Below are 27,664 nucleotides of genomic sequence, written 5' to 3'. Positions count from 1 at the left end.
TGAGGAAAGCAGGCTTATCTATCTCATCTCCCAAGACACAAAGCAGTCAATATTATGTCAGTGGCTGTAGGTGGTGGCAGGGTGGATGCTCCCAGAAGACAACAAACAGGGAGCACCACAGTCATGAAGCCTCAGGGCGTCAGGTGTGCCCAAGCTTTTTGGTTTAGGAGGTAATGCCTGTTCGTCTTCTTTCAGTCTCCTGGAGCCAAAGGTTCCTCCCCCAGCCATTAAGAAAGGATTTTGTTTATTTAGTGGGCCAACAGAGCTGTCCCAACTCCACAGCATGAAAATGAAAAACAGCCTCCTATACTTGTAAAATATGGAAGAGATGATCCAGTTCAAGTCAGACCCTCTTTTGCCACGGTCTTGTCACAGTCTCCTTTCTCCGCTGGCCTCCTAGATGTTGGTAATCCTCACGCCGGCCTTTGAAATTTCTGCGGATTTTACTTGTCTGAAATTCAGAAGCCTGGGAATTTCTGACTTTATCTCTTCGTTTAGTGCCTCCCTTCTCCCAACTGTCCCCCAAACTGCTGCCGGAGGAATTGTTTTCCCAAAGCACAGTTCTCATCTTCTGGCTCAGAAACCTTTTGTTCCCTATTGCCCACAGGCTGAAGTTCAAATTCCTTAGTGGGGAATCACAGACAGCCGCAATTCAGTTTTTCAGCTTCAGCTTGATTGATTCCAATATAAATTGAATCATAGAATATGTATCACTTATGGCTAGCTTCAGAGACAGCCCAAATTCTACAAAATTAAGTAACACAGAGGCTTATTTCTCATGTAAAACAAATCCTGAGGTGGGCAGCTGGGCTTCTGGGTGCCAGGAACCCAGGCTTCTTGGATCTTGTCACTGACCCATTCTTAACATGATCAAAGATGGCTGTACAAATTCCAGGAATCAGGTCTGTGTGCCAGCCAGGAGGAAGATGGAAGGGGAAGAAACAGGTACAGGCCGGATGCTGGCTACATGTTAAAGAGGTTCTTAAGAAATCAACACCTACCACTTCTGCTTGCATCACAAGGGATGGACCTTGTCTGCTGCAAGGAAGGCAGGAAAACTATTCCAGGTTACCATGTGCCTATGTAAAAATCATGTGTTCTTAGGAAGAGAATGGATATTTGGGGGGAAATGACAAGATTCTAACATAAACGCCCTGCCTCCATAATATATTTTGCTTAATCTGGTCCCTTAGTCTAGAAGGCATGTCTCCCTTCTCTGAGAAAACTATAATCATCCTTTAAAGCACAGCCCAGGGGTGCTGGGTGGCTCAGTCGGTTAAGTGTCTGACTTCGGCTCAGGTCATGATCTTGCAGTTCGTGAGTTCGAGCCCTGCGTCAGGCTGTGTGCTGACAGCTTAGAGCCTGGGGCCTGCTTCAGATTCTGTGTGTGTGTCTCTCTCTCTGCCCTTCCCCTGCTTGTGCTCTTTCTTTCTCTCAAAAAGAAACATTTAAAAAAATAAAAATAAAGAAAATAAAGCACAACCAAATGTCACCTCCAGACCCCTAGAGATATTGTTCTTAGGAGGTTTTGCACGGCCCTCCACGGGGTCTCTAACCATAGTGTTAGGAACCTTCCTCCATCGTGTCTATCTCCTCTGAGTCTGTACCGGGGGCTGTCCCCTCTCCATGGCTGCAGGCTCATCATTCCCCTAACCCAACACTGTGGACTCCTCCTAAAGAACCTAATTCTAACCGTTCATTCCTGTAGCCTTTGGGCAGCCTCCTCCACCCTCTCAGGCGTTTTTTTCAAGGACAGAAGACAGGGGACGGGAGGGACTTGGGCAAGCTGGGGCTGATCCTGAGCCTACGTGCACAAGGTAGCAACTCTTATCAAGAGGACACGTGCAGACCTTCCCCAGCTCTGGGCTGAAGCCAAGTCCTTTTCTCCAGAGGACACACAAGATGCTCCCAAAGGCAAGAGCATTAGGTCAGGGGCCTACGTACGTGTCTGTGATAAGCCTGGGTGCCCTCTGGTCTTCTGAGCCAGTTTTCCCATATCACCCTGCTGCTGAAAACCCCTCTGTGCCTCGCCAGTTCTGAAGGGTAAGTCCTGACTTCTCGAACCTTCCTGCTCTGACCTGTACCCACAGCTCCCACCTCAGCCCTCACACTCTCCAACCTCAGGCAGCAGAAGCAGGCTTGTGCATGTGCTGCTGGTTCTGCTGGATGCACGTTTTCTTGCTTGGCCTTCACCATATGCTGTGGACGACACTTCTTCCACGAAGCCTTCCTTCAACCCTCAGGCAGAGTTGCCGTGTCTCCAGGGCCCTCTGGACACCTCTGTCAGAGGCCTCATTAGTATGCTGGGAAGGTTGGTCCCCTGCACTAGGCTAAGCAGCCAGAGGGCCAGCCCCCGCCTCCGCCCCCTCACAGGCATTCCCTGTGTGCCTCAGGCACACACTGGGTATCTAGTAAATACTCCTTGAAAGAGGCTCTTGAGCTAAGGGAAAGTAGGCCCGGTGACCAGGGAACAGTCTCTAGTTTTTTTCCATCAGGGTGAGTGGATCATAAGGGAAACACAAAAAGTCACATGATGTCAAACTCTTCTCTTTCTCTGAATAAAGCTACTCATTTTCAGAACCCACTTTCATGTCAGGAAGGCTCCCCTGACTCCAGGCCTAGGACAAGACCTCAGTTATGCCATCATAGCACTTCACATGCATCTTCTTTAGCACTTGAATCACCAGGGCAGTGATTGTGGGACTGTTAGCTTAATTCAGGGTTTCTCGACAGTGGCACTATGGACATCTTGGGCTGGATCATTCTGTTGAGGAAGGCTGTTCTGTGCACCAGATGCTATCTGAGCAGCATCACTGATCTCTACCCACTAGATGCCGATCGCACCCTGTCAATTATGACTGAGAACGTCTCCAGACACTGTCAAACGTCCTTGGGGGTAAAATGACTTCAGGTTGAGAAGCACTGGTGTAACAACTATTTCCCCAGTTAGGACAGACATTCCAGGAGGGTGGTCCAGCCACCTGAGACCCCGACTCCTTGGCTCCTTAGCCTGGCATTCACCCTCTCAGGTAGCTGATCCTCCTCCCGTCCCACACGGAGCCCCGCACCACCCGGAATGAGTCAAACCTTCCTTTCTGCTCCTCTGGGACAGCCTGGGGGTGGAGACTGCATCCTACTGGCTTTTGTACCTGCCAGTCCCCACCCTCACTTTGCTTTCAGGGTGGTCAGGAAATCATTGCTGGAGGACAAGTTGGAGGATGGGCAAGGGGGCTTTCTTAATGCTGGAATGGCAGGTGCACAACTGAGGGTTCTTCTCAACAGGGATGACTTCTGTTGGTTTTGTGTGTGTCTGTTCTTAGGAAGTTCAGACTTTATTAGATACCCAGGGGCTGGCCCTGGCTGGCTTCACAACCCCCCTAGTCAGAGGGCAGCCTGGGGAAAGCTGAGGGCCCTGACCGAGGGGCCCGAAACCAGTCCTACCGATCCGTCTTCCCTCCCACCTCACTCTGGCTCCTATGCGATTAGCACATGGTCAGAATCTGCTTTGAAGACACGAAGGGCTGCATTGAGGCTTCCAAGGCACGCTGGTAGTCCTGCAGTGGGACCTCGGAGCAGGCAGGGGCCGTGAGCTGGCCTCGGCTGATGAGACTGCACAGTGTGAGGATCAGCTCCTTGAACTGGGCTGTGGGAGGTTGGAGGAAGTCAGACGTGGGAACAGCGGCAAGACAGACCGTGGGCCACCCCCAGTGGCAGAAGCTGGCGCTGAACTCCAGGAAAGCCTGAGAGCCCAGGCTTGGCCATGGATAGGGAGGCTGTGGAGGCAAACCGGTCCCCGGCGGGGTAGGACAGAGGAGACGGGGAGCGGCCCCAGGAGCTGATGGGCAGGCAGAGTGGTGGCTACGAGGGCGCAGACCCACAGAACCTGACTGGGATGTGACTGGGAGTCCTGAATGGCGGGAGGGGCAGGATTACTTTGAGTCAGCTAGAAGAGGCAGCTAGAAAAGGCAAAGGGAGGGGTGGGTGTGCCTGGCGGGCCAGCTGGAGTGGAACAGACGGGCTTTGCTCAGGGAAAGGAGCTTTCCCTGAGAGCCCAGGGCTCCCTTAGAACCCTATGAGGTGAGAGGTCCCGAACATCCCCTCTTAGGGCCTGCCCCCAATATGGTCCAGGAAGATGGGAAGTGGCAATATGGTCTTGGCTTAGGCTGACAAATGTTTTTTTCATAGACATCAAATCATGCAACATTCAACTCTGATCACACCCCCTGTTGAAAGTGCTTCGGTGGATCTTCACTTGCCTTTCAGGTAGAGTCTGAGCTCCTTAAGGTTTGCAAGGCCTGTCATAATCTGGTCGCAACCTATCTGGCCAGGCTCCCACCCTCCGCAATGGGCTTTTGCATGGGCTACCTTTCCGGCCTGAAATACGCCACTGACGCCACCACTCTCCTCCCCTTCATCGGGGCGACTCCATGTGATTCTTCAGTCTCAGCTCGAGGGGTCACCTTCTGGGCAGCCAGCCCTCCAGAAGAGGAAGAGTAGTGTACTGGCTCAGGTTCTGGACTTGAAGAGACTAGTTCACACCGTGGCTGCACCACTCCCTAGGTGGGGCGACCCTAACCACTCTGAACCTCAGTTTCCTCCTCTACCACACAGGGCTAACGACGTCTAGGCAACTACGATATCCAAACTGAGATGGAAATAACTTGTGCAGACCCCAGGGTTAGGCCAGGCAGAACCTATCACTAGTAATGGTGGGAGCAGGATTTGAACCCAGGTGGGCTGGCTCCAGAATTTATTCCCTTTACGTGGCTGTCTTCCGTGGCAGTTTTCCCCACTGGCAGCTGCTCAGGACGGGGACAGTGTCTGCCTTGCTCAGTGCCACCACCCCCCAGGACTAGCCCACTTTCCCCCAATACCTAATTTGCTGGCTGCGGCAGTGGCTAGAGAATATTTTCCTTTAAACTGCCGTGGTGCTGGGGAGCCAATCACCTCTCCAGAGCTCAGAACGGCTGGTCACTTCTGCAGGAGGCACTGCCCTCTCATGTGACCGTTCGCAACGGGGCCATCATCCACTCACCTGGACTGTGGTCCTTCTTCCACTGGGATAACCAAAAGCCTCGAAGTTTGAGATCCTTAAAAATGAGCTGGCTCTGTGGACACAACAAGGATGTACTGGGCTCTGAGGGCAAGCACTTCGGGTGATGCCTAAGGTACAGACCCGCCCACCCCCACCCTCCTGCCCAAGGACAAGGGCACCATGTGGGTTTGGACAACTGTGGTGTCCAGGTCTGCCTCCCTCACCAGCTTACCACAGAGGCTATGACAGGCTGCTTGGCCATTCCCCCGTAGGTCACCATGGTTCCCCCAGGCCTGAAGAGACCAGAGAGAACAGAGTGGGTAGAGACAGAGATAGAGCTCTTCTCAAACCTGCCGGAACACTTCTATTCCCACCCTGGTTTTGTTAAAAAAAATTTTTTTTTTAATATTTATTTTTGAGAGAGAAAAAAAGAGAATGAGAGGGTGGGAAGAGAGAGAGGGAGGGACGGGCAGGGAAAGAGGGAGACAAAGAATCCAAAGCAGGTTCCAGGTTGTGAGCCGTCAGCACACAGCCCAACGCGGGGCTTGAACTCACGAACCGTAAGATCATGACCTGAGCCGAAGTCAGTTGTTTAACTGACTGAGCCACCCAGGAGCCCCTCCAAGCCTGGTTTCTGAACCTTGATCTCAGAATCCTTGGGAATGTTTCAAAAACTACAGATTCCTAGGCTCGACCCAGACCTAATGTATCAGGAAGCAAGAACCTGTGTTAAAGTCAACCAACAAACACGTTGCCACATGACAGGGTTGGGAACCCACCCATCTAACCACCCAGCCGGGCTTGGATGAAGTGTTACAAAGAAGCACGCTCTATTGAGAAGAGCTCAAGACCTGGCTCCCCTCCACTCCTAGATGTGTGGCCTTGGGCAGTGCACAGACACTGGTGCAGTGCAGACCTCTGCCCTCCGTCTGTCCGGACTCACCTGAGGATCCGTGAGGTGAGATGGCCATACAGATAAGGAACAGTGTGGGTGGGGAGAGGGAGGGCAGTGGGCAATTGCCGTCGCTGCAGGAGGGGTCTTGCCAGGACCTGCTGTCTGACACCCACACCTGCTCCAGCAGTCCAACAGGGGAGAGGCTCAAATGATTTTTAAAAACTAACAAGCTCGGACTTCTGTGCTCCATTTAACCTGTGTTCCCTTCCCCACTCCCTGGCTTTTAGGAGTCTGCTGGTCAAGGATGATGGCGGGTGTGGACGTGGTGCTCTGTGAACTACAAAGTGGAAGCTGTTGCCGTGTGAGGCATGTAACTCTTTGTCCATGAGGTTTGTGGGCAGTTTGGTCTTAAGTTCCCTTCGCCTGACACTTGTCCCAGAAAGTAGCTCCTTTCTGGGATAAAGCCCTCCCCCCCCAACTCCCCACAGCCTCTGCACTTGTTCTAATCTGAATAGCTGACGTTTACTGGGCGTTTTTTAGGTGCTGGGGCCAGGTCTGAGCATTTCCATGTGCACTGATGTGGTGAGTCGTCCCTGGGACCCCCAGGGAGCACTTTCATTGCTCTCATTTTACAGCGGGGAAAATGAAGCCCACCTCTGTCTGTATGGCGATTTGTGCATCACCTCAGTGTCTTTAGACGACCCTTCTGAGGCAGAAAGGGTTTCTATCCCCCCACTGTACATGCGAGGAGACTGAGGCCTGGATCTTTTATGTATTGCCTAACTTTTCACAGGCCCACAGCTAGTAAGTAGCAGAGCTGGGACTTTCTGACTCCAGCACCTACATCTGTAACTACTGCTCAAGGCTTCCTCCTACAGCGAGTGCTGCAGGGGTCACGGGCTGCCCTTGAGGCTGCCGAAGTAGGGCGGGAGGGGTGTATGCAGGAGTCACGAGAACTTGGGGTTAAGCCTGGCTCTTCCACTTCCTAGACTTTGGGCAAGGTAATTACCCTCTCTGGGCCTTGTATCAATGGGGATGGGCAGAGTATCCCCCCCTTTGGTGGTTGTGGAGGGGGGTGGGGTAAGTCAAGCACTCTGCACAGAGTCTGGTGCACAGGCGAATACTCAGCGATCACTATCACAGCTCTCTGACCACATGACCCATCTCCCCATCTAGCCTAGGAGTTCTAGAGAGTTCCTTCAGTGTCTGAGCCATCTCTGTGTCTCTTAGCTAGTGAGTGCTAGCAAGAATGTGTCAACCAATGTTGCTGAGGGGATTCCTGCTTTAGTTGGAAAGTTCCTCAGCTCAGGAACTTTATATATATATTTTAAATGTTTATTTATTTTTGAGAGAAAGAGAGAGAGAGAGAGGCAGAGCACGAGCGGGGGAGGGGCAGAGAGAGACGGAGACACAGAATCCGAAGCAGGCTCCAGGCTCCGAGCTGTCAGCACGGAGCCTGAGGCGGGGCTCGAACTCACAGACCTTGAGATCATGACCTGAGCTAAAGTCAGACGCTTAACCGACTGAGCCACCCGGGCGCCCCAGGAACTTTATATTAATGGCAAAAAGAATGGAAGGACACCCACTGTTAATATTGTCAACAATGCTTATCCCCCTTGGTGGTGGGATGATAGCTAACTTTCCTGCTTAATTTTTCCTTTGTCCTTTTTGGGGGAAGATTTTATTTTTTAAGTAATCTCCACACCCCACATGGGGCTCAAACTCACAACCTTGAGATCAAGAATTGCACCCTCCACCGACTGAGCCAGCCAGGTGTGCCCCTTCCTTTGTACTTTTACATGCTTTCAAAATGCTTTGTAATAGCAATAACGTTACCTCTAAAATTAGAATCTATTTTTAAAAGCTAATAAAAAATTTAAAAGCTAACAAGCTAGGACTAAGTGACTTTTGAAGAGGTCCCTAGGTTATGAATCCTTAACTGTTCCCCTATCACAGAAAGCTTAGCCATCTACTTCTGGGGTCCCTTGGAAAAACAAAGCGGCTGGGTCTATCGGTCACTTATAAAGGAACAGGCTGAGAAAGGAAGTGCCTGGATAACCAGGAAATGATGGCGATCCATTTCCTACCCAGGGTTATGCTGACCTGGCTTGGCTTGCGTTGCCCACTGGGATTGGGTCACTTGCCAGTCCTCCCAGCTACAAGCTCAGAGAGCTTGGGCCAACAAGACTTGCAGGGCCAAGGGACTTACGCTAAGTGTCGCAGCAGCTCTGTGGAGCTTTTCCCGCCAACGCAGTTGAGAGCAAGTCGGGGCTGGGGCATGTCCTGGAAAATAAGGAACCTGTAGTGAGGGAGCTACCACTGTATGTGTGGGATTTCTTTCTTTAAAAAAAAAAATTTTTTTTTATGTTTATTTATTTCTGAGACAGAGAGAGACAGAGCATGAGTGGGGAAGGGGCAGAGAGAGGGAGACACAGAATTGGAAGCAGGCTCCAGGCTCCGAGCTGTCAGCACAGAGCCCAACGCGGGGCTCGAACTCCCAAACCGCGAGATCATGACCTGAGCCGAAGTCGGTCACTCAACTGACTGAGCCACCCAGGCGCCCCTCTTTCTTTCTTTTTTTTAAGTAGACTCCATGCCTAGTGTGGGGCTTGAGCTCACGACCCTGAGACTGAGAGTTGCATGCTCTACCGACAGAACCCGCCAGGTGCCCCCTTACTCATGGGGTCTAAAGCTTGCCACAAACAGCACTTCCTTTCCACAGGTGCTGTGTCAGGGGGTGGGGGGCAGTGAAGGAAAATGGGATAGTGTTGCCTTCACACTCTGCTCTGCAAGGACCTTTGCTTTATCAGCTTAATCCTGTTACGTTTTGGAATTTTGTTCAAAACTCCTCTCTAGGAAAGGACAGACAGAGGGCACGTACATTCCTTTTCGAAGGACTCTAGGTCCCCCAAGTGTACTTCTTCTCTGTGCTCACAGCTCAGTTTGAGTTAGAGGTGCTGATCTGCTGCTCCGGAGATGTTCTTTATTTAAAAAAAAAATTTTTTTTTTCAACGTTTATTTATTTTTGGGACAGAGAGAGACAGAGCATGAACGGGCGAGGGGCAGAGAGAGAGGGAGACACAGAATCGGAAACAGGCTCCAGGCTCTGAGCCATCAGCCCAGAGCCTGACGCGGGGCTCGAACTCACGGACCGCGAGATCGTGACCTGGCTGAAGTCGGACGCTTAACCGACTGCGCCACCAAGGCGCCCCTCGGAGATGTTCTTAAGAGGCAGGTGTTCTCGAGGGGGTGTGTGTGTTTGGTCACTCCTGGGTTCAGGAGACAGAGGCTGAAGTTTGGTCACCTGTTAGGTATGCTGGGGGTGGAGGTTCTAGAAGGTTAAGAGGCTGTGAGTTCAGAGAGACCTGGGGCCAGCCCTGACTCCACTTATAACTGTGTGGCTTTGGTGAAATCCTTTATCTCTTTGGAGACTTGGTTTTCTCATCTAGAAAAGAGAGAGCACCTGCTTTGTTGACCTTTTGTGGGGATTATCAGATACAATACAAAGAAAGGGCTTCAGAGACGTACTTCTTTCCTTTCTCTTCCTTCTCTGTGGCTCAGTTTCCTCAGGTCCTCTCCCAGCTCTGAGACTCACACTAACTGTATGGGCTGATGTGGCCTGCTAAAAATATTCAAAAGTACAAATAATCCAGGGTTTCTTGGACTTCGTCTGTCTCTACCGCCTCCCTCACAGCATCTGGGCACTTGATGCATGTCGTCCCCTGGCTGAGGGAATGGGTTTTGTCCTTCCACAAAGAGATGAAGGGAGGATTTGGAGAGAAGTGACGGGGCCAGTCCCAGCTTTTCTATCAGGTCAACTTTTTCCAGGGAGATGAGCATGGAATGAAGGCACAATGCCCCTCAGCCTACATACCTTAAAGAAATTTTTCATTTCATGCTTCCTTAGCTCATCTTCTGTGAGAACATGCTCAGCCCCTAGATTCTTCAGTCTGTCAGTCAGCTTCTGGATGTCAGGCCTAGAAACCAAGCACAATCCACAGCCCTTAGCACTCCTGCTGCCTTTCTCTCCCAGAGGCTCCTAGGACTCCTCTGCTATGGCTGTGAGAACATGAGTTTCTCTTTGTGGGAAGCTGGGATTGAGGGTAAGCCAGGCCCTACACAGGGGCTGGCTACCGGATTTCATCACACTCCAACACCTCTTGGCCTCGGTTTCCTCACTGGCAATACAGGGTGATTTCCACAGTCCTTGCCAGCTCAAAGGTGCTAGAAACCATCTGGCCCAGGGAGAAGTCATTTCACTTCCTGATTTTGTCTACTGAAATGACAAACTTCATTTCCTTTCTCCTCCTCTTTTCAAGGGGCTCTTCAGGGTGTTGTGCAAACATACTCCAGCCCAGGGGTGGCTCTGGGCCTCTCTGGCCAGGGCAAACAGACTGATTTTTGTTAACACAACTGAGGGAATAGGGAAGGGAAGCGAGTGTCAATTCTCCCCCAAAGACTGGACTTCCACCACAGATATAGCCACGTTTGTTGACAGTGAGGCTTAAGGAAACTGGATGGCATGATGGAAAGAGAACAAGGCAGGGAACTAAGTCTATTACTGACTTGATGGGTCTTCCTGAGCAAATGGCTTCCTTTCTCTGAACCTTGTTTCCTCACTGTAACACAGATGACAAGCCTGCCCCATCTCCTTCACATCCATATTTAGTACAGCTCAAGTGCCACACAGATGCAAGGGGAGAAAGGGCCCCGGGTCAGACAGTTTACAGAAGGAATAACAAACACAGCTTAACAGATTCCCAAAGATGAAGCGTGGCCTTGAAATCACGAGGTTATCACAGACACAAAAACTCTCAGCTGCTCAGCAAGGGCCGGCTTCAGCTCCTTCCAGCTCTCCTTTTACATTTGGGATAGTCACTCATCCTATAGCCGGAGGCCAAGTGGGCCTCTTTTCTGGTGGCTGAAGGATCTGTCTGCGGGCTGCTTATGCACGGGCGCCATCTGGTGGACACAGGGGCGCTTGCAGGGATGCTGGGTGGAAAGGCCTAAGTCTCGTGCACTGGGATAAGGCCCCCCCCACGCACCTGTCTCGGACCACATTGACGGTCCTGAGGCCCAGGGCTGCGGCGATCTGAATGACTGCTTGCCCCACTCCACTGTTGGACGCATTCTGGATGACACTGTCTCCTGTAGAGCCAGGAAGAGACCCAAGTCAAGTCCTGAAGACCTGTAAACAGGTCAAGTGCTTCCTGTCTGGGATACTATTGTAGGGTAAGAGATGGGAGTGCTCAGGCTCAGAATGACCCAGGACCTGGCTGCTGAGTCTTCTCAGATCTTGGAGTGTTGCTACTCTTTTCCCAGTGATCCCCCCCACCTCCAAATTCCATGACACCCATGGTGCCTCCCAGGGCTTGGCAATTAAGAGTCCATACTATATGTAATTTAGATCCCACTGTGTAAACGATTTTATATTGTTCATCATCCTCTCGATTTTTATGCCCTCAAATCTCTTAGATTATTTCCATGGTTTGCAATGTTTCCCTCCTTCTCTCTTCCTTCATTTTGAAATCCCATATACTCCTTGAAGCACAGCTCAAGCGCGGCCCCCTTCCCATCTTCCTTCTGTGTGCTCCTCTGGCTCTCTCTCCGCACATGGTGTGCCCCGTCTTATACTTGGTTGTGGACATGCCCATTTCTAGCAAGAGCCTGCAGCTTCCTGAGGACATGGCCATGCCTTATTCCCCCTTTGTGCTGCTCAGTAAGGGCACACTGCCTTGAAATGGGATCAATGCTGGAGAAACCCAGAGCTCCAGAAACAGCATCCTACAGATAGTCTGTGGTCAAAGCCGAGGCTTTGGAACTAGCCAATGGGGGAGGCAGCGTGGCATGCGGGGAAAACGTGGGCTCTGAAATCAGATCGATCTGGTGTGAGTCCCGGCTTCCCCACTGGCTGTAACTGAATGACATGAGAGAGGTCATGACCTCCGTTTCCTCCGCATAAAACAGGAATCCTGGGAGTGCCAATCAGGATGCTCCGGATTAGTCGAATGCCACTGTGTCCAGCAAGGTGCTCTGTCACCCCTGAAATATGATCTGAAATGCAGGGATCTGGTGCTACAGACAGGGGATTTCCTGGAAGAAGAATGCCTATTCTCTGTAGGCAGGAGTCAGCTCACAGATTGTCATCAGTGGGTTATGAAATCAAGCTAGTGGGTTGTAAGCAACATTTTTTTTTTTTTCAGTTAAGATTGAGGAACAGAGAATTAAGAAGAACACACTGCGTCACACATAGTAAGGGCAAATACTGCTCCATAAAACTTTGTTTTCCGTTATATATATACTCATACATATATCTATGTACTGGATTACAGTGTAAAATGTAATTCTTACAATGGGTCAGTATGACAATTTAGTTTAACACTGATCTAGCCCAGACCACACCTGCCCTCAGGCAGGCAGGTGGAGAGATGCCACGGGCAACTGAGGTGGGGTGGTGTCAGAATACCCTGATGTCCACCACAACTGTGGCCCAAATTAGAGGTGGCCGGAGGGGATGAGACGCAGGTGACCAAAACGTCTCCTTAACCAGGACTGGTTTTCTCCACCAAAGCCTCCCGGGATCGCCCTGGCACAGCTGTGAGAACTGCCTTTCTCTTTGCAGGAAGCTGGGACTGGTTTTCAGCCAGCTACAAGCATTAGTGGCAATCTAAGCTTATCTCGTTCCAACATCTCTGCCTCAGTTTCCTCACTGGCGTGGCAGAGCTAGACTAGGTGACTTCTATAGTCCGTGGACATGCATAGTGTGAAGGGTGACCTTCCGACAATGGGAGGCCAATGCTGAGGTGGGTTCTATGAGGATCTTTGGAGGCCTCCTCCCAGCAAGACTGAGCCCTGCTCGCCCACAGCAGTAATCAGCCTTCACTGGCTTTTCCTCCTTTCCCTGGCTCCCTCTCCCAATCCTTCACTCCTGCTTCCTGGGATCACCTCCCCAGCAAACTGTCCACCCTCACTCAGTCCTTGCCTCAGGCTCTGCTTTCAGGGAACCCCAAATAGAACATCCGGCTTTGTCATTTCCTTGCTGAGTGATCTCGCCCAAGTAGTTTACTTCTCTGGACCTCAGTCTCCTCCTTTATGAAAAGGAAGAATAATAAAAGCAGCGCTTAATTACTGCGCTGTGTGCCAGGCCCCGCACTGAGTGTTACACCGCAGTGTTCCAGCTAACCATCAAAACCCCTTACTGTCCGTTTTATAGATGAAAAATCTGATGATTTGAGAGGTCAGTTCATAGTGAAAGGTGATTCTGGTATTCAGACTGAGGTTGTCTGCCTGGGGCCTGAACTCTCAACCAGTGATACCAACCTCACCACACTGCTTTGAAGATTTAATGCAGTCACTGGGGTAACGCATGGAAAGGCACTTATGTGACCTGGAAAGTGCCATAGAAATGCTGAGTGGAATAACTCAGTTCAGCATTTTACTGAGAACACAGGCACCGTCTATCTTGTCTGGCTTTGTTGTGTCACAGACCTTAGCACAGCGCCATACGTTTCTGCTGAATGGCAGAATCCCATCCCAAGCTCTAGGGAATGTGATCCCTCAGCGGTTTTCCAGACTGTTCTCCTCATGGGGTTCCAGCACACTTTCTAGGAACTAAGCTAACAAAACAAAAGCAGCAACCACACACTTGCCCAGGTTAGGGGCCCGTCTGCCTCTCGGCCCCTTACTGGTGAGCTGTCAGGGCCTCGGGGTCAGGATGTGGGTCACACCCAGTCAGGAGATCCCAGCCCGCTCCCCGCACCTGGCGGTTCCTACCTGGCTGCAGCTGCTCAAAGTCCATCAACATCCTGTAGGCCGTGCAGGGATTGACACTCAGGGTGGCGGCGCTCTGAAGAGGGATGTCACTTGGAACTCCGATCAGTGCTTCCTCGCTGAACACAGCCTCAGTCCGCCAGGTTCCTGAGTCAGGGGATGGGGCCGGGGTCGTGAGAAAGGCTCTCTCTCCACAACTGGCCCCAAGACACCCTCCTCAGTAAATGGGCGCCTAAGACATCAGCCTTCAATTCAAGTAAGACTCAGGGAAAAAAGAAGATCTTGAAATCCTTTTGAATCTCTGAGTCCTCATGATAGCGATTTTGTTATTAGCACATTGGTTCCATCAGATGTAGCTAAGGATCTGAAGCTACTGGATTCTGAGTAACATCACAACCAGGGCAAGAGAAGCTGCGAAAGCCTCCCTTTCCCTATTCGGTCCTCATTCTCCTTACGTAGGGCACGTTGACTTGGGCGGTATTATGGAAAAAAGCATGAAAGTAGAAGTCAAAGGCCTAGCTTTGGGACCTGGTTTTGCTGGTTTGCGCAAATTACTGCGTTTTGGTTACCCTCATATGTAAATGATACTGGCCTCCTCCAAGAGCTGCTGCACAAATCAAATGACACAAGGGCAATGACAAACTCCTGTAAACTGGAGAGAAGTGACCATTAACCTCCAGGCCACGTTCTAGCTGCAGACAAAAGAATTGTAAAATGTCAGTGTTGAGAAGGCCCTTAGAGCATCGAGTTTAACCTCCTCATTTAACAGGGTAGGAAGCCAAGAAAGTGACTTGCCCAAAGTCACCCGACTAATCTGGGCGCCCCACCTACAGATACTTAGTGTGCTCCTACTGGGGGCCACGTGCTCGGACAGTGTAGACGCGTTCCGTCCTTTCACGGAGTTTCATTCCAGGGGAAATCAGGTGAGAAACAGACAATTGCAGTGGGGAGAATTCCTTGAGATGGGGGTCAGGGACAGCTTCTCTGAGGAGGTGCAAGCTAAGAGTTAAAGGGTACAGATGCCAAGAATGTCACTCACGGAGTACACCAAGAATGGTCTAGGAGAGGAAAAAGCATATGGAGAGGCTCTGAGGCAGGACAGACAGAAGATGGACCTAGGAGGATACACGCTGCGGGGCAGAGAGTGATGGGAAGGCAGGCTCGGGCCATGGCTGAAGTGGCTTGGACCACAGGAACGTCCCCCAGACTCTCACGATCCTGACCCACAGTAACCGTGAGCTATGCTGTCCCTCAGTACATTCACATATATAAATATGTATCCCTACATGTAACAGAAATCAAAGGCTCATGGGACAATATCTACCCTACTGTGTATGATATCCTGTTATTTTCTATTCTACTGTGACTGATTTTAGGGGAAAAAAGTGCCGTTTGCAACCCATTGGATCAATTTCACTGATGGGTCACAACCTGCATCTGACAGGTGCTCACCCATGCGGGCAGGATCCTGTGTAAAGCAGAGGTGAGGAGAACAGACTTGGAGACAAACAGACGCGATTCAAGCCTTGGCTCGTGGACCGTGTACTCGCTAGGTTGCCTTGGAGAAACTGTTACTGGCTTGGAATCTGGTGGCCGCTCTGGAGCGTGTGCACCTGCCCAGTTGCTGGGATTCTAATGGTACCCTGGCTCCACACGGTCAGGGGTGGGGTGGAGGGGACAGCCTAGGTGACTACTACTTGCGCTGTAAGTGGAGAGAGACAATGTGGGCTTTAGGGACCAGGTAGTATAGACAAGAGGCAGGAACACATTCTATTAAGAGCTGCACTGGTAGATCTGTGGCTGAGAAAATAAGACACTGAAAAACTGACGGGTTCCTTTGGAATCTAGGCGGTATCCTGGCATTTTTCTGGGCTTCACCCAGCCGGGTTTTCAAATCTTCACGGTCACCTTCGTCATCATGGCCCCTACTTCTCTTGGCCAACATGTGCCGTGTCTACTCTGGCCAATCACCTAGTGTAGGGTTTTCTATGCATGAAATTAGGGGTGTTTTCTAATTTCCCTTAAAGGCACAACAATGGAAATTCAGAGCTTGACACAAATTTCTGGGGCCTGGCAGTCCCTAATCCTCTTCTAAAGAGAACCTGGGTGGGATGGGGGTAGCGCCCATGGTCAGCCCTGAGGGCTTTCAGGGTTTTAAAGTAAAAATCCTTAGACCCTGGAGTGGGGGACCTGCTTAACACTCCCAGCTTTGCCATTCCTGATTTGTGTGATTTAGAATTTTCATTTTACCTTCTTTGACACTAATGTCATTGTGTGAAGATTAAATATGACATTTGTACAGACTATTACCGTGCCTAGTACATAGTAGGTGTGTAATGTCTCTTGGTTTCCTTTTCTGGTCCTAAGTCCCATGCTCTAGTTCTCAGGATTCCTGTTCCTTGCTCCTGTGCAACTGACCCTTAACCATCTCCACTATCTAACGCAGGGGTCGGCAAACTGCGGCCGTGGGCCAAACCTGGCTCACCACCTGATTTTGTAAGCCAAGTTTTATTGGAACATAGTCATGATCACTTTTTATGTATTGTCCATGATGGTTTACGATGGCAGAATTGAGTGTAGGCAGTTGGCCTGCAAAGCCTAAAATATTTACAAATTGGTCCTTTACAATTTCTTAAGTCTATTTATTTATTTTTGAGAGAGAGAAAGAAGGCCAGAGAGAGAGAGAGAGAGCATGCACAAGTGACAGAAGGGCAGAGAGAGGGGGAGACACAGCATCCGAGGCAGGCTCCAAGCTCTGAGCTGTCAGCACAGAGCCTGATGTGGGGCTCAAACCCACAAACCATGAGATCATGAGCTGAGCTATAGTCAGATGCTTAACCGACTGAGCCACCCAGGCACCCCATGAATTGGTCCTTTAAAAAAAAGTTTGCTGACCTTGATCTAATGTGTATAGAATTTTAATTCGCAATAATGGTTGTATGTATCCCTCAGCTGAGCTGCATGAATTAGTTGAGATATGCCAGCAACAATGGTTAGCTCCACTTTAGAGATGCGGAAACTGAGGCTCAAAGTAGCTGTGACTTAAACAAGGTCACCCAAGAGGGTGAAAGAAGATTCCCAAGCAGGTGCTCTCGCTGCTGCCCTGTGCTGCCTCGCGAGGGTTTTGAGGGTTTCCAATGAGACAGTCAGTCTGCACGTTCTCTGGCCCAGTCTCCCTGGGGACTGGCGACATGTGGGAAAAAGCTGGCCATGGGCACAGCTCAGTAACATGAAGGATGACCAAGGTCTGGCCAGTTGAGGACGTATTTGTCTAATGGCTGCCACTCTTACCAAACTGCAGTCTTCACTAGAAGAAAGGCCACGTCTGTTCACTGCTATATCAGAGCCCAGCACACTGCAGAGGCTCACAAAATGTTTACTAAATAAACGGAGCTAGAGTCCCGGTCATTATAAAGTCCTCTTGCTCTTTGGCACCTGGTGGGGAAGATTCCCCTTTTCTCTGGGGAGAAATCCCCGTTCTGGCTGACACCACCACCTCTACAGGCGCTATTCCCTACACCCCTGGCAGACGTCCCTTCTTCTCTCCAAATCTAGTGACCGAGTTCTGTTCCTCTAGCTCCTAACTCCAACCTGTCTTCCCAGCCCTGTGGCACTGCCCTTATCAACTATGTTCAGACCCTTATCAACTGAAGCCCCATCTGTTTAGCCACCTCCTTACTGGCTTCCTGCCTCTACCCTCTGCCTCTCCAGAGCATGCTCTGTGCTGCCCAAGTCTGGTCCTCTTCTTCTTCTTCTTTTTTTTTAGTGTACTTATCTTGAGAGAAGAGAAAGCGAGGGGGCAGAGAGAGGAGCTGCCGGTGCAGAGCCCGACGCGGGGCTCAAACTCACAAACTGGAGATCATGACCGGAGCCAAAGTCAGGAGTCCGATGCTTAACCAAGACTGAGCCACCCAGGCGCCCCCACTCATTCTTAACTCTTCTTTGGGCTCTCTCTGACCATAGATGTCAGCCCTCCATGACTGGGTCCCCGCCTACTTCTATAGCCTCATCTCGCTTCTCCTACGTCCCAGCAGGGACACAGCCGCACCAGGCTACAGCAGCTCCGACAGTGCCGAGCCTTCTCCTGCCGCCGTACCTTTGCACGTGCTGCACTGCTTGACAGCGCTTCCTCACCTAGCCCACTGGCTACGCTTCTACTCAGTCTTCCAGACGGAGTTCAAGCACCACTTCTTTGGGAAGTCGCTCCGAATGCTCCCCGAGATGGGGGGCTCTCGCCTTCGTGTCCATCCTCTCATTATAGCACTAACTAGACTGTTAGCGTATTACGTGTTGTTTTTCCATTCTCGAGTTCCCCACCCCCAGCCAAGAACACTTTGAGAGCAGAGACTGTGTCTGATGGGGGCGGCCTCAAAGCACCAGTCCGTCCGCATCGATAGTGAATCCTGCAGCTCTCAGTTGGCTCAGATGGCGTGGCTCTTTCACGGCCAGGTGGGGCTGCAGGAGAGAGTGGGGCCATTCTTGGCAGCAAATCTGATCTCAAAGAAAAGAGCTTCTAATAGACTTCTGTTACTGTTTTTTTCCTGCCTGGTACCTTTTTCTTTCTAGAACTGCTCCCTCCTCACCTCTGAGGCTGTCAACCACAAGGCCCCACCCTTTAAACCACAGAGGTGGGCAAGACGCTCCATTGAGGCAACTGGAATGACCCAACCCCATACTCCTGGTGTGGTTCTAGGCCATAAGTATCTTTACCACAAGTATTTTTGCCATATAACTAATTACGTAAGGCAATGTTGCTGTAAAACAAAACAAAACAAAACAAAACAAAACAAAACAAAACAAAAACTGGTTGACAGTTTGTTGGTTTCATCTGCTGGTTGACAGTTTGGTTTCATTTCTCCATTGACACAGTCCTCCTATTTCATATTATATCAACTTTAGCCCTTGTAACAGTCTAAAAAGTAGCAGAGAGTTTTGAACCCACATTTCCCAGAGAACTTTGGAACGTCTATCAGTGGAAATGTGACAATATGCCACAGTGTGAAAGGCTTTCACAACCCGATACAAAGCCCGGTTACAAATGCGCACCCTAGTATTTGGAACCTGATCAAGGAAGACATTTTAGCAACAACAGCAACAACAAAAGTGCCATACTGATTGAGGAGACGAGTCAACAAGCACCAAAAAACCGTGTGATACTAGGAACAAAAGACTTTGAAGACAAGTGCTTAGGTACATTTTGTGGATACACAGAATAAAATCAGTTATTTGTGTGTATTGCCATGAATCTACACTATACATTTTGAATGTACTGAAATAGTTTGTATTTTGCAGTAGTCTTTTCATTACTCATTTTGTGTTTGATGATGTCCTTTTTAGTGAATGTCCCTCTTTTATTTTTCACAATTTTGTCTTCTACAGCAAAATTGCCTGCGGCCAGTCAGTTATGCTGTGAAGAAACTTGCAGTTTAGATGGTGTGAAACTACTGAGTATGAAGGGGTTCATGGATGGGCAAAGACCCAGGCAGTGTCGGTCAGAGCCCTGCTGGTGGAGGGATGTGGTTGCACTGGACAGATTGTGGAGGCCATGTTCATTTGTTCCCAGTTTGATGCAAACCTCAGGATGCTGGTGGCCATCTACGAAACGTCGGTTTGAATCTCAGCTGCACCACTTACTGGCTAGGCGATCTTGGGCAAGTTGCTTAATATTTAATTTTTATCTCATATCTACCTCCTGTTGTGGGAATAACTGAGTTCATACATGTAAAGTGCTTAGAACAGGGCCTGGTGCAAAGGGAGTAGACAACAAATATTTGTTAATGCTACTATATCACTAGGTGGGGAGATCCTATCTGAGAACTAGCAAGAAAACACAATGAGCTCTGATATCACTGGGGTTCCTGGATCCAGCTTTCCATCTCTTGCCCGTCCCAGTTCCAGAAATCAATTAACTTCTTTTTTTGCAGAGCAAGTTTGCACTGACTGTAAGTTATAACCCAAAGGGTCCTAACACTGTAGTTTAGCAGAAACAGAGTGGGAATAAGAGTTTGGTGGGTTCTCTTTCAGTTTGCTCTTTGGACAAGGGCTTCTTCCCAAGTTTCAGTTCTTCTTCTTCTTTTTTTTTTTTAAATTTTTTTTTTTCAACGTTTATTTATTTTTGGGACAGAGACAGAGCATGAACGGGGGAGGGGCAGAGAGAGAGGGAGACACAGAATCAGAAACAGGCTCCAGGCTCCGAGCCATCAGCCCAGAGCCCGACGCGGGGCTCGAACTCACGGACCGCGAGATCGTGACCTGGCTGAAGTTGGACGCTTAACCGACTGCGCCACCCAGGCGCCCCTCTTCTTCTTTTTTTAATGTTCATTTATTTTTGAGAGAGAGAAAGAGCGTGTGAGAGTGGGGGAGGGGCAGAGAGAGGGAGATATAGAATCCGAAGCAGGCTCCAGGCTCCGAGCTGTCAGCACAGCGCCCGACGCAGGGCTCGAACTCATGGACCATGAGATCATGACCTGAGCCGAAGTCAGCTGCTTAACTGGCTGAGCCACCCAGGTGCCCCCTTAGCTTCAGTTCCTTATATGTCCAATGGGGTGGTTAGTGTCTTCCCTGCTTCCCTCTCGTGATTGCTGTCACGATCCTGTATATAATGTCTGTGACTCAAAAAGTGTGAAGTGTTAAAGAACAAAACTCACCAACGACTCACCATATATCAAAGAAAACCCCAACTTCTTAGCTTGGCTTTTGCAGGGCTTCCCCCATGTGGCCCCACTACCTGTGTGACCTTCTTTATCACTTAAGCAGACTTCTGTGCACAAATCCTCTGCCAAGGCTACATTGAATGTCTCACTATTTTCCAAACCGACCTTTGGGTCTGCTCATTTTGCTCCCTTGAAATGCAATGATTTCTGGCTCATTTCCACCTCACATAATTCACCCATCAAACGTCCATTCCAGAGAAGCCTCCTCTGTGAAGCCCCGATCCTTCCTTAAGACTCTCTCACTCTCTCTCTCTCTCTCACACACACACATTCGAGAGCACACAGAGGACCCAGAAGTGTCCTCGGCTTCCTGTAAACTTGTAACATGTAACACACCCTTTATTGAAGTTACTAGTTTGGAGATTTCTTCAATTAAAATTTAACCTCCTGCAGGGCAGGGGCTGTCTTATTTGGATTTCCCATTGTACCATCTAGCAGGGATTTAGGGATGCAGGGATTCAGAGAATCACAGCTCTGATCAATACGGGCCCAAGGAGATGAGAGAACAGGTCGTCACCCCCAGAGCAGATGAAACAGACTTTCTGCTCTCCTTGTCCAGCTCCCATCCCTACTGGCAGTGGGTACATGGACTCAATAATAAATCCTGCATTGCTCAGTTACACTGAGCCAATGTGCAAACATTTCCAGTGTGGGTGAAATACAATCCGGAACAACGAAAGGCTGCAGACACCTGGAGAAACTTACCCAAACCGGCATTTGCTGGAATCACCCAGTCTCCTGGCTTCACCCCAGTCACACTGCTGCCCACTGCCACCACCTGTCCAACACCTTCATTCCCTCCAACAGCAGGCAGCTTGGGAAGGAGGCCATAATTTCCTAAGGGAGAAGAGCAGAGGGTCACCTGGTGAAGCTCGGGCAGTGAAAGAGCATGAACTTTATAGAGTTGGATCTGAGCCTGATCTGGGGTCTGCCTTTGGCCTGCTGTGTAACTAACCAGCCTCTCTGAGCCTCAGCCTTTTCATCTGTAAAGGGGAGAATACTTTTCAGCATTCGTGGTTATTATGGGGATTAGCTAATGTATGAAATGAGCCCAGCATATCGCAGGCACCTCACAGTGGTTGGTTTACTCCCCACTGCAATCTTCCTAACTCTCAAAAAGCCTCACATTCCAGAGAGGGGAGGCCAGGGAGGGCTTGCAGTCTGCAGATGGCTCATCTGGAGAACAGCTGCTGCTAATCACAGGAATTTCACACCCGCACCTGAGGAAGAATGGAATCGAGGAGGTGGCGGGCTAAGCAAAAAAGCCAATTAACATAAGCCACAGAAACCAAGGTTACCTTGGATCATATTTATGTCAGATGGATTGATAGGGGCCGCCAGCATCCTCACATGGACGTCTGATCCGCCCACAGCAGCTAGCTCCAGGTCCTTCAGTCTAAGCACAAAGCCAAAGAGAGAGATGTTAATGTCACCCAGGATAGACAGGGCGTCTTTTGCTCAAATCATCTCCCCAAAGTAGGTCAGGATGGCCAGATTTTTGAGCTGCCGTTGTGTGGCCGGGAATTAAGGTTGTTAGAAGAGAGAAAGGTGCTGTAAGGAATTAGCACAGGCTACAGGTTAACTCTCTCACTAAATGCAAATGGAAAATCTCTAGCGCCCTCTCAATCCCACTGCCCGTTCTGGGACAGAAAGCAGTGAGACCTTCTGCTGGCCTGGATTAGCCTTGTGTTTTCCAAAACTTGCTTATCAGAATCACCTGGTGTGCTTAGGCATAATGTAGATTCTCAGGCCCCAGCTCTGACCTACTGAACCAGAATCTCAAGATAAGGGATGCCCCAAGTGGGTCTTATAGACAGCCATAACTGAGACATGGTGGGCTAGCTTATTTGTTCTCTGCTTTCTTTCTTTTCTTTCTTTCTTTCTTTCTTTCTTTCTTTCTTTCTTTCTTTCTTTCTTTCTTTCTTTCTTTCTTTCTTTCTTTCTCCCTCCCTCCCTCCCTCTCTCTTTCTTTCTTTCTTTCCTTTCTTTCTTTCTCCCTCCCTCCCTCCCTCCCTCTCTCTTTCTCTCTTTCTTTCTCTTTCTTTCTTTCTTTCTTTCTTTCTTTCTTTCTTTCTTTCTTTCTTTCTTTCTTTCTTTCACACATTTCTGTTAGTTGCAGAGCAGGTGAAACAGAGAGATGCCCTTTGTAGTTCAGGAAGAACTCCCTGGGTGACTGTGATCCACCCCCTGGAGTGATGTCCTGTTTGGGCCCGAATCCTGGTCAGAAAGGATGCTGAAAGGAGAGCTGAGCCATAGCACTGCCAAGAGCCTCTCCCATTACAGGTGGGATTTCTAGGTGGTAACACTCTGTTCACGGTGGGCCCTAGGCACCATGGGACTAATGTCTTTATGCATTAGAGCTTTGGTTAATGGGTTAAACCTGCTAAAGGGCTGGTGGCAATGTCCATGTATTATTTTTATTTATTTTAAATGTTTTTTTGAAATGTTTATTTATTTTTGAGAGGGACAGCGTGAGCAGGGGAGGGGAGGAGAGAGAGGGAGACACAGAATCTGAAGCAGGCTGCAGGCTCCAGGCTCATTGCCTGATGCGGGGCTCAAACTCACAGATGGTGAGATCATGACTGAAGTTAGACGCTCAACCGGCTGAGCCACCCAGGTGCCCCTTATTTTTATTTTTTTTATAAAAGGAGACCTTCTGGGGCTGAGCGAGGAGCCTGCTTAAGATTCTCTCCCCACCTTCCCCCGCCCCTGCCCCGCCCCTCCCCTGTGCATGCTCTTGCAAGTTAAAAAAAGAAAAAAAAAATAGAAGACCTTCCACCCAGAAAGCACTGATCAGTGTACAAGACCAGTGGGTCTTGGTGACTTTTTAATTACCAGGGACTCCTTTATTTCTCCTCACCAAGACTTCATGTTCGCAATGTTTTCCTTTACCCAGATGTACTTTTTTGGTGGTTTATTTATTTTGAGAGAGAGGGAGAGAATCCCAAGCAGATTCCGTGCTGTCAGCGTGTGGAGCCTGATGGGGCTCAATCTTATGAGACCTGAGATCATGACCTGAGCCAAACTCAAGTCAGACGCTTCATCGACTGAGCCACCCAGGCACCCTGTCCTCTACCCAATGTACTTGTAATAATTCTCGTTTTTAGTTACCGAAGGCACATATAACTGCCACACAGAGGTTCTTAGCATTAGGCAACAGTGTTACTGAACTAGACTGATATAACCCTACCCACTTCTGGCAGAAATCTGACCTTTTAATTATACCTGAGGCTCCATTGGAGGTAAAAGTGTGATTTTCAAGAAATGCCTTGTATTAATAGTAGCAATAATGGTGGCAGGTATTTATGTGGTATTTGTAATATATCAGGTCCTGTGCTAAGGGATTTAAATACATGATCTGATCTAAGATACAATTCCCTTGTGAGGAAAGTATGAATAGTCCCATTCGGTCAAGTAGGAAATGCAGGCTCCTGGAGATTATGAAATTTACACAGGGGGAGATAACCGGTCAGTGGCAGGGCTCCCCTACTTCCCAAGTTGGCACTCCAAATTACTGTGCTCTATTATTAGAATCCTGAAAATAGCCTGGGAACGCCCCTGACTGCCTACAAGGACCCCTAGCGACCTAAGGGGCTCAATCTGGGAATCCCTGTCCCCGACCATGACCAAAGTAAGACAGATCATGCCTTACCATGACTAAGAAACAGCTGCAAAAAACTGGATTAGAGACACTCTATAGAAAATAGTTAACTAGGAAGGAGTTAGGACCAAGGCAGGGAGAAAAAAGAAAGGGCTCTTTTTGTTTAGGTGCTTATTAAGGAATGTATGTATTTATACACAGCTGGAGGAGGGGGGAGTCCTTATAATAATAATCATCATAATAAGTACCGTTTGAGTGCTTATCAGTGAGAGAGACACTAGGCTAAGTGCTTTCAATGCCAGCTTTCTACCATTATTCTGATTTTATGGCTGAGGAACAAAGGCACAAAAGAAGTAAATAACTCATTCAAGGCCACCAAAAGTAGTAAGTGGCTGATCTGATTTGAACCTGGTGGTCTGATGCTAGAGAAGCCAGATGGTAAGGGGCTAAGCAGACCAAGCAGAGGGCAGCACGGTGTAGAGGCCTGGTCCTTGCTGGACCTGCCTGGGGAGACGGGGAGGGGTTAGCAGCGGGCAGAACAGGGCCCATCAGCCGGACAGTGATGCTTCTCTATGAACACACAGAGAACAGATGTGTAAGCCTGCATTCTGAGAAAAATCCCGCCCAGAGCAAATGGATTGCAGATTGGCTGCCTCTCCATATTATCGGTACTGCTTCTCTCGTACGTTTTGCAGAAATCAGAGTTTTTCTGTAAGCCAACAAAGTCCATGTACTCAAGCTACTTAAAGACATTTTTTTCTGCCCATTTTTTACATGCTCTTCCCTCAGCCCAGAATTTCTTTTCCACTGCTTCTCCACAGAGCAAGAAGTTCAATTCACCCTTTAAGACTTCTTTTGACCCTCTTCTTGGTCCTGAAAAAAATCACTTGCTCCATCCTCAGTGTTTTCATTACACAGAAGGGGTGACACCATTTTAAGACCATCTTACATGAGTTTATTGCTTTTTAGTTTATCAAGTCTTTCCATATATTTCTTTTCAATTGATCACAACAGGCCTACATTCACATTCCTTTCCCCAAACTCCGTGGGGGAGATGTATGTATGCCAGAGTTCAGAACCATGTTATTATCTACACCCCCCTGTGGGGGTTGAGGCAGCACTCTGTGATCAGAAACACTGTTTCTGCAGCAAAATGTATGAATAGTCACGCTAAGCGGGATGAATAAACACATATATATGAAAATATAAAATGTAAAAACTTCACACAAGATGAGGTCTTCCCTCCAAATGAGTTGTAAAACAACAGAAATCAAAACAGAACTGTCAGCTGACAGAACGTTCTGACTTTGTCGTTGTAGATTCCAATTTGGATTTGGATCCAGGTCTTTCGGACTTGGTTCAGGACTCTTTTTACCTATCCCTTAGTTTTACAGCCAGAATGTGCATGTCTGTTGTCTCCCCACTTGGCTGTGAGCTCCCAGACAGCAGAGAATTCTTAGTCTTACCTCCGTGTTTAGCACAGTGCCTGGGACCAAAGCAGTGCTCAAGAATGCTTCCTAATGAAATTACGCGACTTTCCTCCCTATTGAGAAAATGTGACATAAAGGTGTCAGCCATTTTTGGGGAATCAGGGGAGAGGCTCAAGGCACAGGGATTTAGCTACTGAGGCTTATAGTTGCTCTTCCTGGTTCTGGGCTATTTAGGAAAATAACCCTGAAGGATGGGTACAAATGAGAATGGAGATTGTCCCTCAGAGAGTTTGGTCTAAGCAAAAACCCATGGCTCTCTTCCTCACAGGGAAGTGCAGGTGAGGTTTGCAGTAAATCGTACTTTAAAAATCTAGATGGCCATGGTCGAGATGGGAATACAGGTGGATCTCAGTTCACAGATGAAGGGAGGAGCATGGGTTTGAAGTGAACAGGCAGTCCTGGGTTTGAATCCTGCCTTGGTCATTTACCAGCTAGATAACCTCAAAATACTCGTCTGTGAAATGGGGAGAACACTTAGAACCTAGCTCGTAGGAGTAAATGAGTTAATGTAAATAATTTGCTAGAGTACCTGATACACAGTAGATGCTGAAGAGATGGCAGCTGTTATCAGTGGCAGGAATATCCAAGGAAGCCTCTGAAACAATTAGTTGGCTATCCCTCTGAAGAGAATCACTGAATCACTGAAAGACGGCGACTTTTTGGAAAACTCAAGTAAATTTAACTCAGCAAATATTTTACTGACAGTCCTACTCAGTGTCAGGTACTGAGCCAAGGGGCTTAAGGATAGAAAAAAAAAAAATTCTCCTGCCTGGGAGCTTGATGGCACGGGGACTCTCACACGTGGAGTCACTGCGAGAGGCACCCCCAGAGGCAGGCACCCCAGAGGCAGGCTTGCGGTCCTAATCCCAGACTGCGCCCGGAGGGAGGAAATGCAGGGTTAGCCAGCATTGGAAGAAGCATTGGGCTTTGGAAGTGGTACCTTAGTTGGGGTTTGAAGGATAAGTGAGAGTTTACTGGGTGGACTGAGGGAGGAAGGTAGGCTTTCTTGCAAAAGAAAGAAATGGCAAAGAATCTGACTTGATAGTTGGCCAGGCAGTAGGTGCAATCTGGACAGGAGCCAGGGGAATGGAGAGGATTTGATAACCTGGGATCTCTTAAATAAGAAGTGGTATTGATGTCACTCCCTCCACACGGAGTGGGAAATCTCTGATGGCTCCTGGGCTTCTGGCGTGGACAACTGGATATTGACACAGACAGGAAGGGAGAGTGGTTTGGAGTGGGGAGGGAGGTGTTATATTTGGAGCTTGAAGCCGCGTGGTATGGGGAGAGGGCACTCCAGGCTAGACGTACAGAGCTGTGAGTCAGCTGGATGTAGTGGGAGTCGAGGCAGGCAGATCATCTTGCTCTGGGCGATCTGGCTGAACAATGAAGAGAAACTAATGCTGACAGTTTCCTAAGCTCCAGGCATTGTGCTCAGCATTTTATACACGTGAGGCTGGTTAGTCCGCGAAACACCTATCAGGAGGGTGTTATCTCCTCAATTCACGAACAGGAAACTGAAGCTCAGAGGAAGGAACTTGTCTAAGGTAAAACTCTGATTAAGTGGCAAAAATTGCCCTAAAGGTTGACTCCGAAGCTCAGACCGCTGAACACTAAGCCAGCATCCTTTACACTGTGTGGAATTTCCATCCTGAGAGACAGTATTAGGCACTCCCGGGGTGTAGGATATGTCTGAGAAATGCTGCCCAGTAAACGCCCTTTATAGGACTCAGACGGTGCCCCAGCGTCACAAAGGCTGGGAGAAGTCACCCAGGGAAAAAACCCAGGGGACTTTGTGTCGTCCAGAGCCTCCAGAGGTAACTCAGCTGGGGACACTGTTTTCACAGCACACCGAGTAACTGCCTGCCCCGAGACAGCAGTTTGAGAAGTGCCGCACGGGGCTACAACCCGCTCCCACTTCTCTGTCTTCTGGGTAGCCTCGCCGCTCTGTGCTGGCTGAAAGTCACAGAAGCGGGAGGGAAGGAGAGCGGGGCAGGGATGAGGGTCTAGGGGCCGCAGAGTTGAAGCTGCGAACACAGGTGGCTGAGGGAGGGGCTGCGCTGCCAGCCCGGCAGGAGGTGTGTGGGTCAGCTGCATCTCACCAGGGAGACCGGCCCCTGCCTGCCCCATGGAATGCCATTAGCACCACAGACACTGCCG

The 27,664-nt window shown here is 49.3% G+C and overlaps 1 protein-coding gene across 1 annotated transcript in view; it reads right to left on the bottom strand.

Annotated features, from left to right (window-relative positions):
• Positions 1-3,298: 3,298 nt before the first annotated feature.
• The window catches only part of MECR (mitochondrial trans-2-enoyl-CoA reductase), a 31,983-nt gene continuing 7,617 nt past the window's right edge, over positions 3,299-27,664 (bottom strand). The window contains exons 2-10 of the mRNA XM_047085353.1: positions 21,712-21,809; positions 21,119-21,250; positions 13,704-13,847; positions 10,976-11,078; positions 9,805-9,907; positions 8,140-8,213; positions 5,268-5,328; positions 5,036-5,108; positions 3,299-3,643 (exon numbers count right to left, since the gene is read on the bottom strand). Of these exons, the coding sequence (XP_046941309.1) occupies positions 3,483-3,643; positions 5,036-5,108; positions 5,268-5,328; positions 8,140-8,213; positions 9,805-9,907; positions 10,976-11,078; positions 13,704-13,847; positions 21,119-21,250; positions 21,712-21,809 (949 nt within the window). The 3' untranslated portion in view covers positions 3,299-3,482. The remainder of the gene's footprint in view (positions 3,644-5,035; positions 5,109-5,267; positions 5,329-8,139; positions 8,214-9,804; positions 9,908-10,975; positions 11,079-13,703; positions 13,848-21,118; positions 21,251-21,711; positions 21,810-27,664) is intronic.

The sequence above is a fragment of the Lynx rufus genome, unplaced genomic scaffold, assembly GCF_022079265.1.
Source record: "Lynx rufus isolate CCGP_SWC_20201006 ecotype Redwood Valley unplaced genomic scaffold, mLynRuf1.p SCAF_2, whole genome shotgun sequence".
NCBI lineage: Eukaryota > Metazoa > Chordata > Mammalia > Carnivora > Felidae > Lynx > Lynx rufus.
The sequence above is the reverse complement of the archived record's forward strand: the minus strand, read 5'-3'. Positions and strand labels throughout refer to the sequence as shown.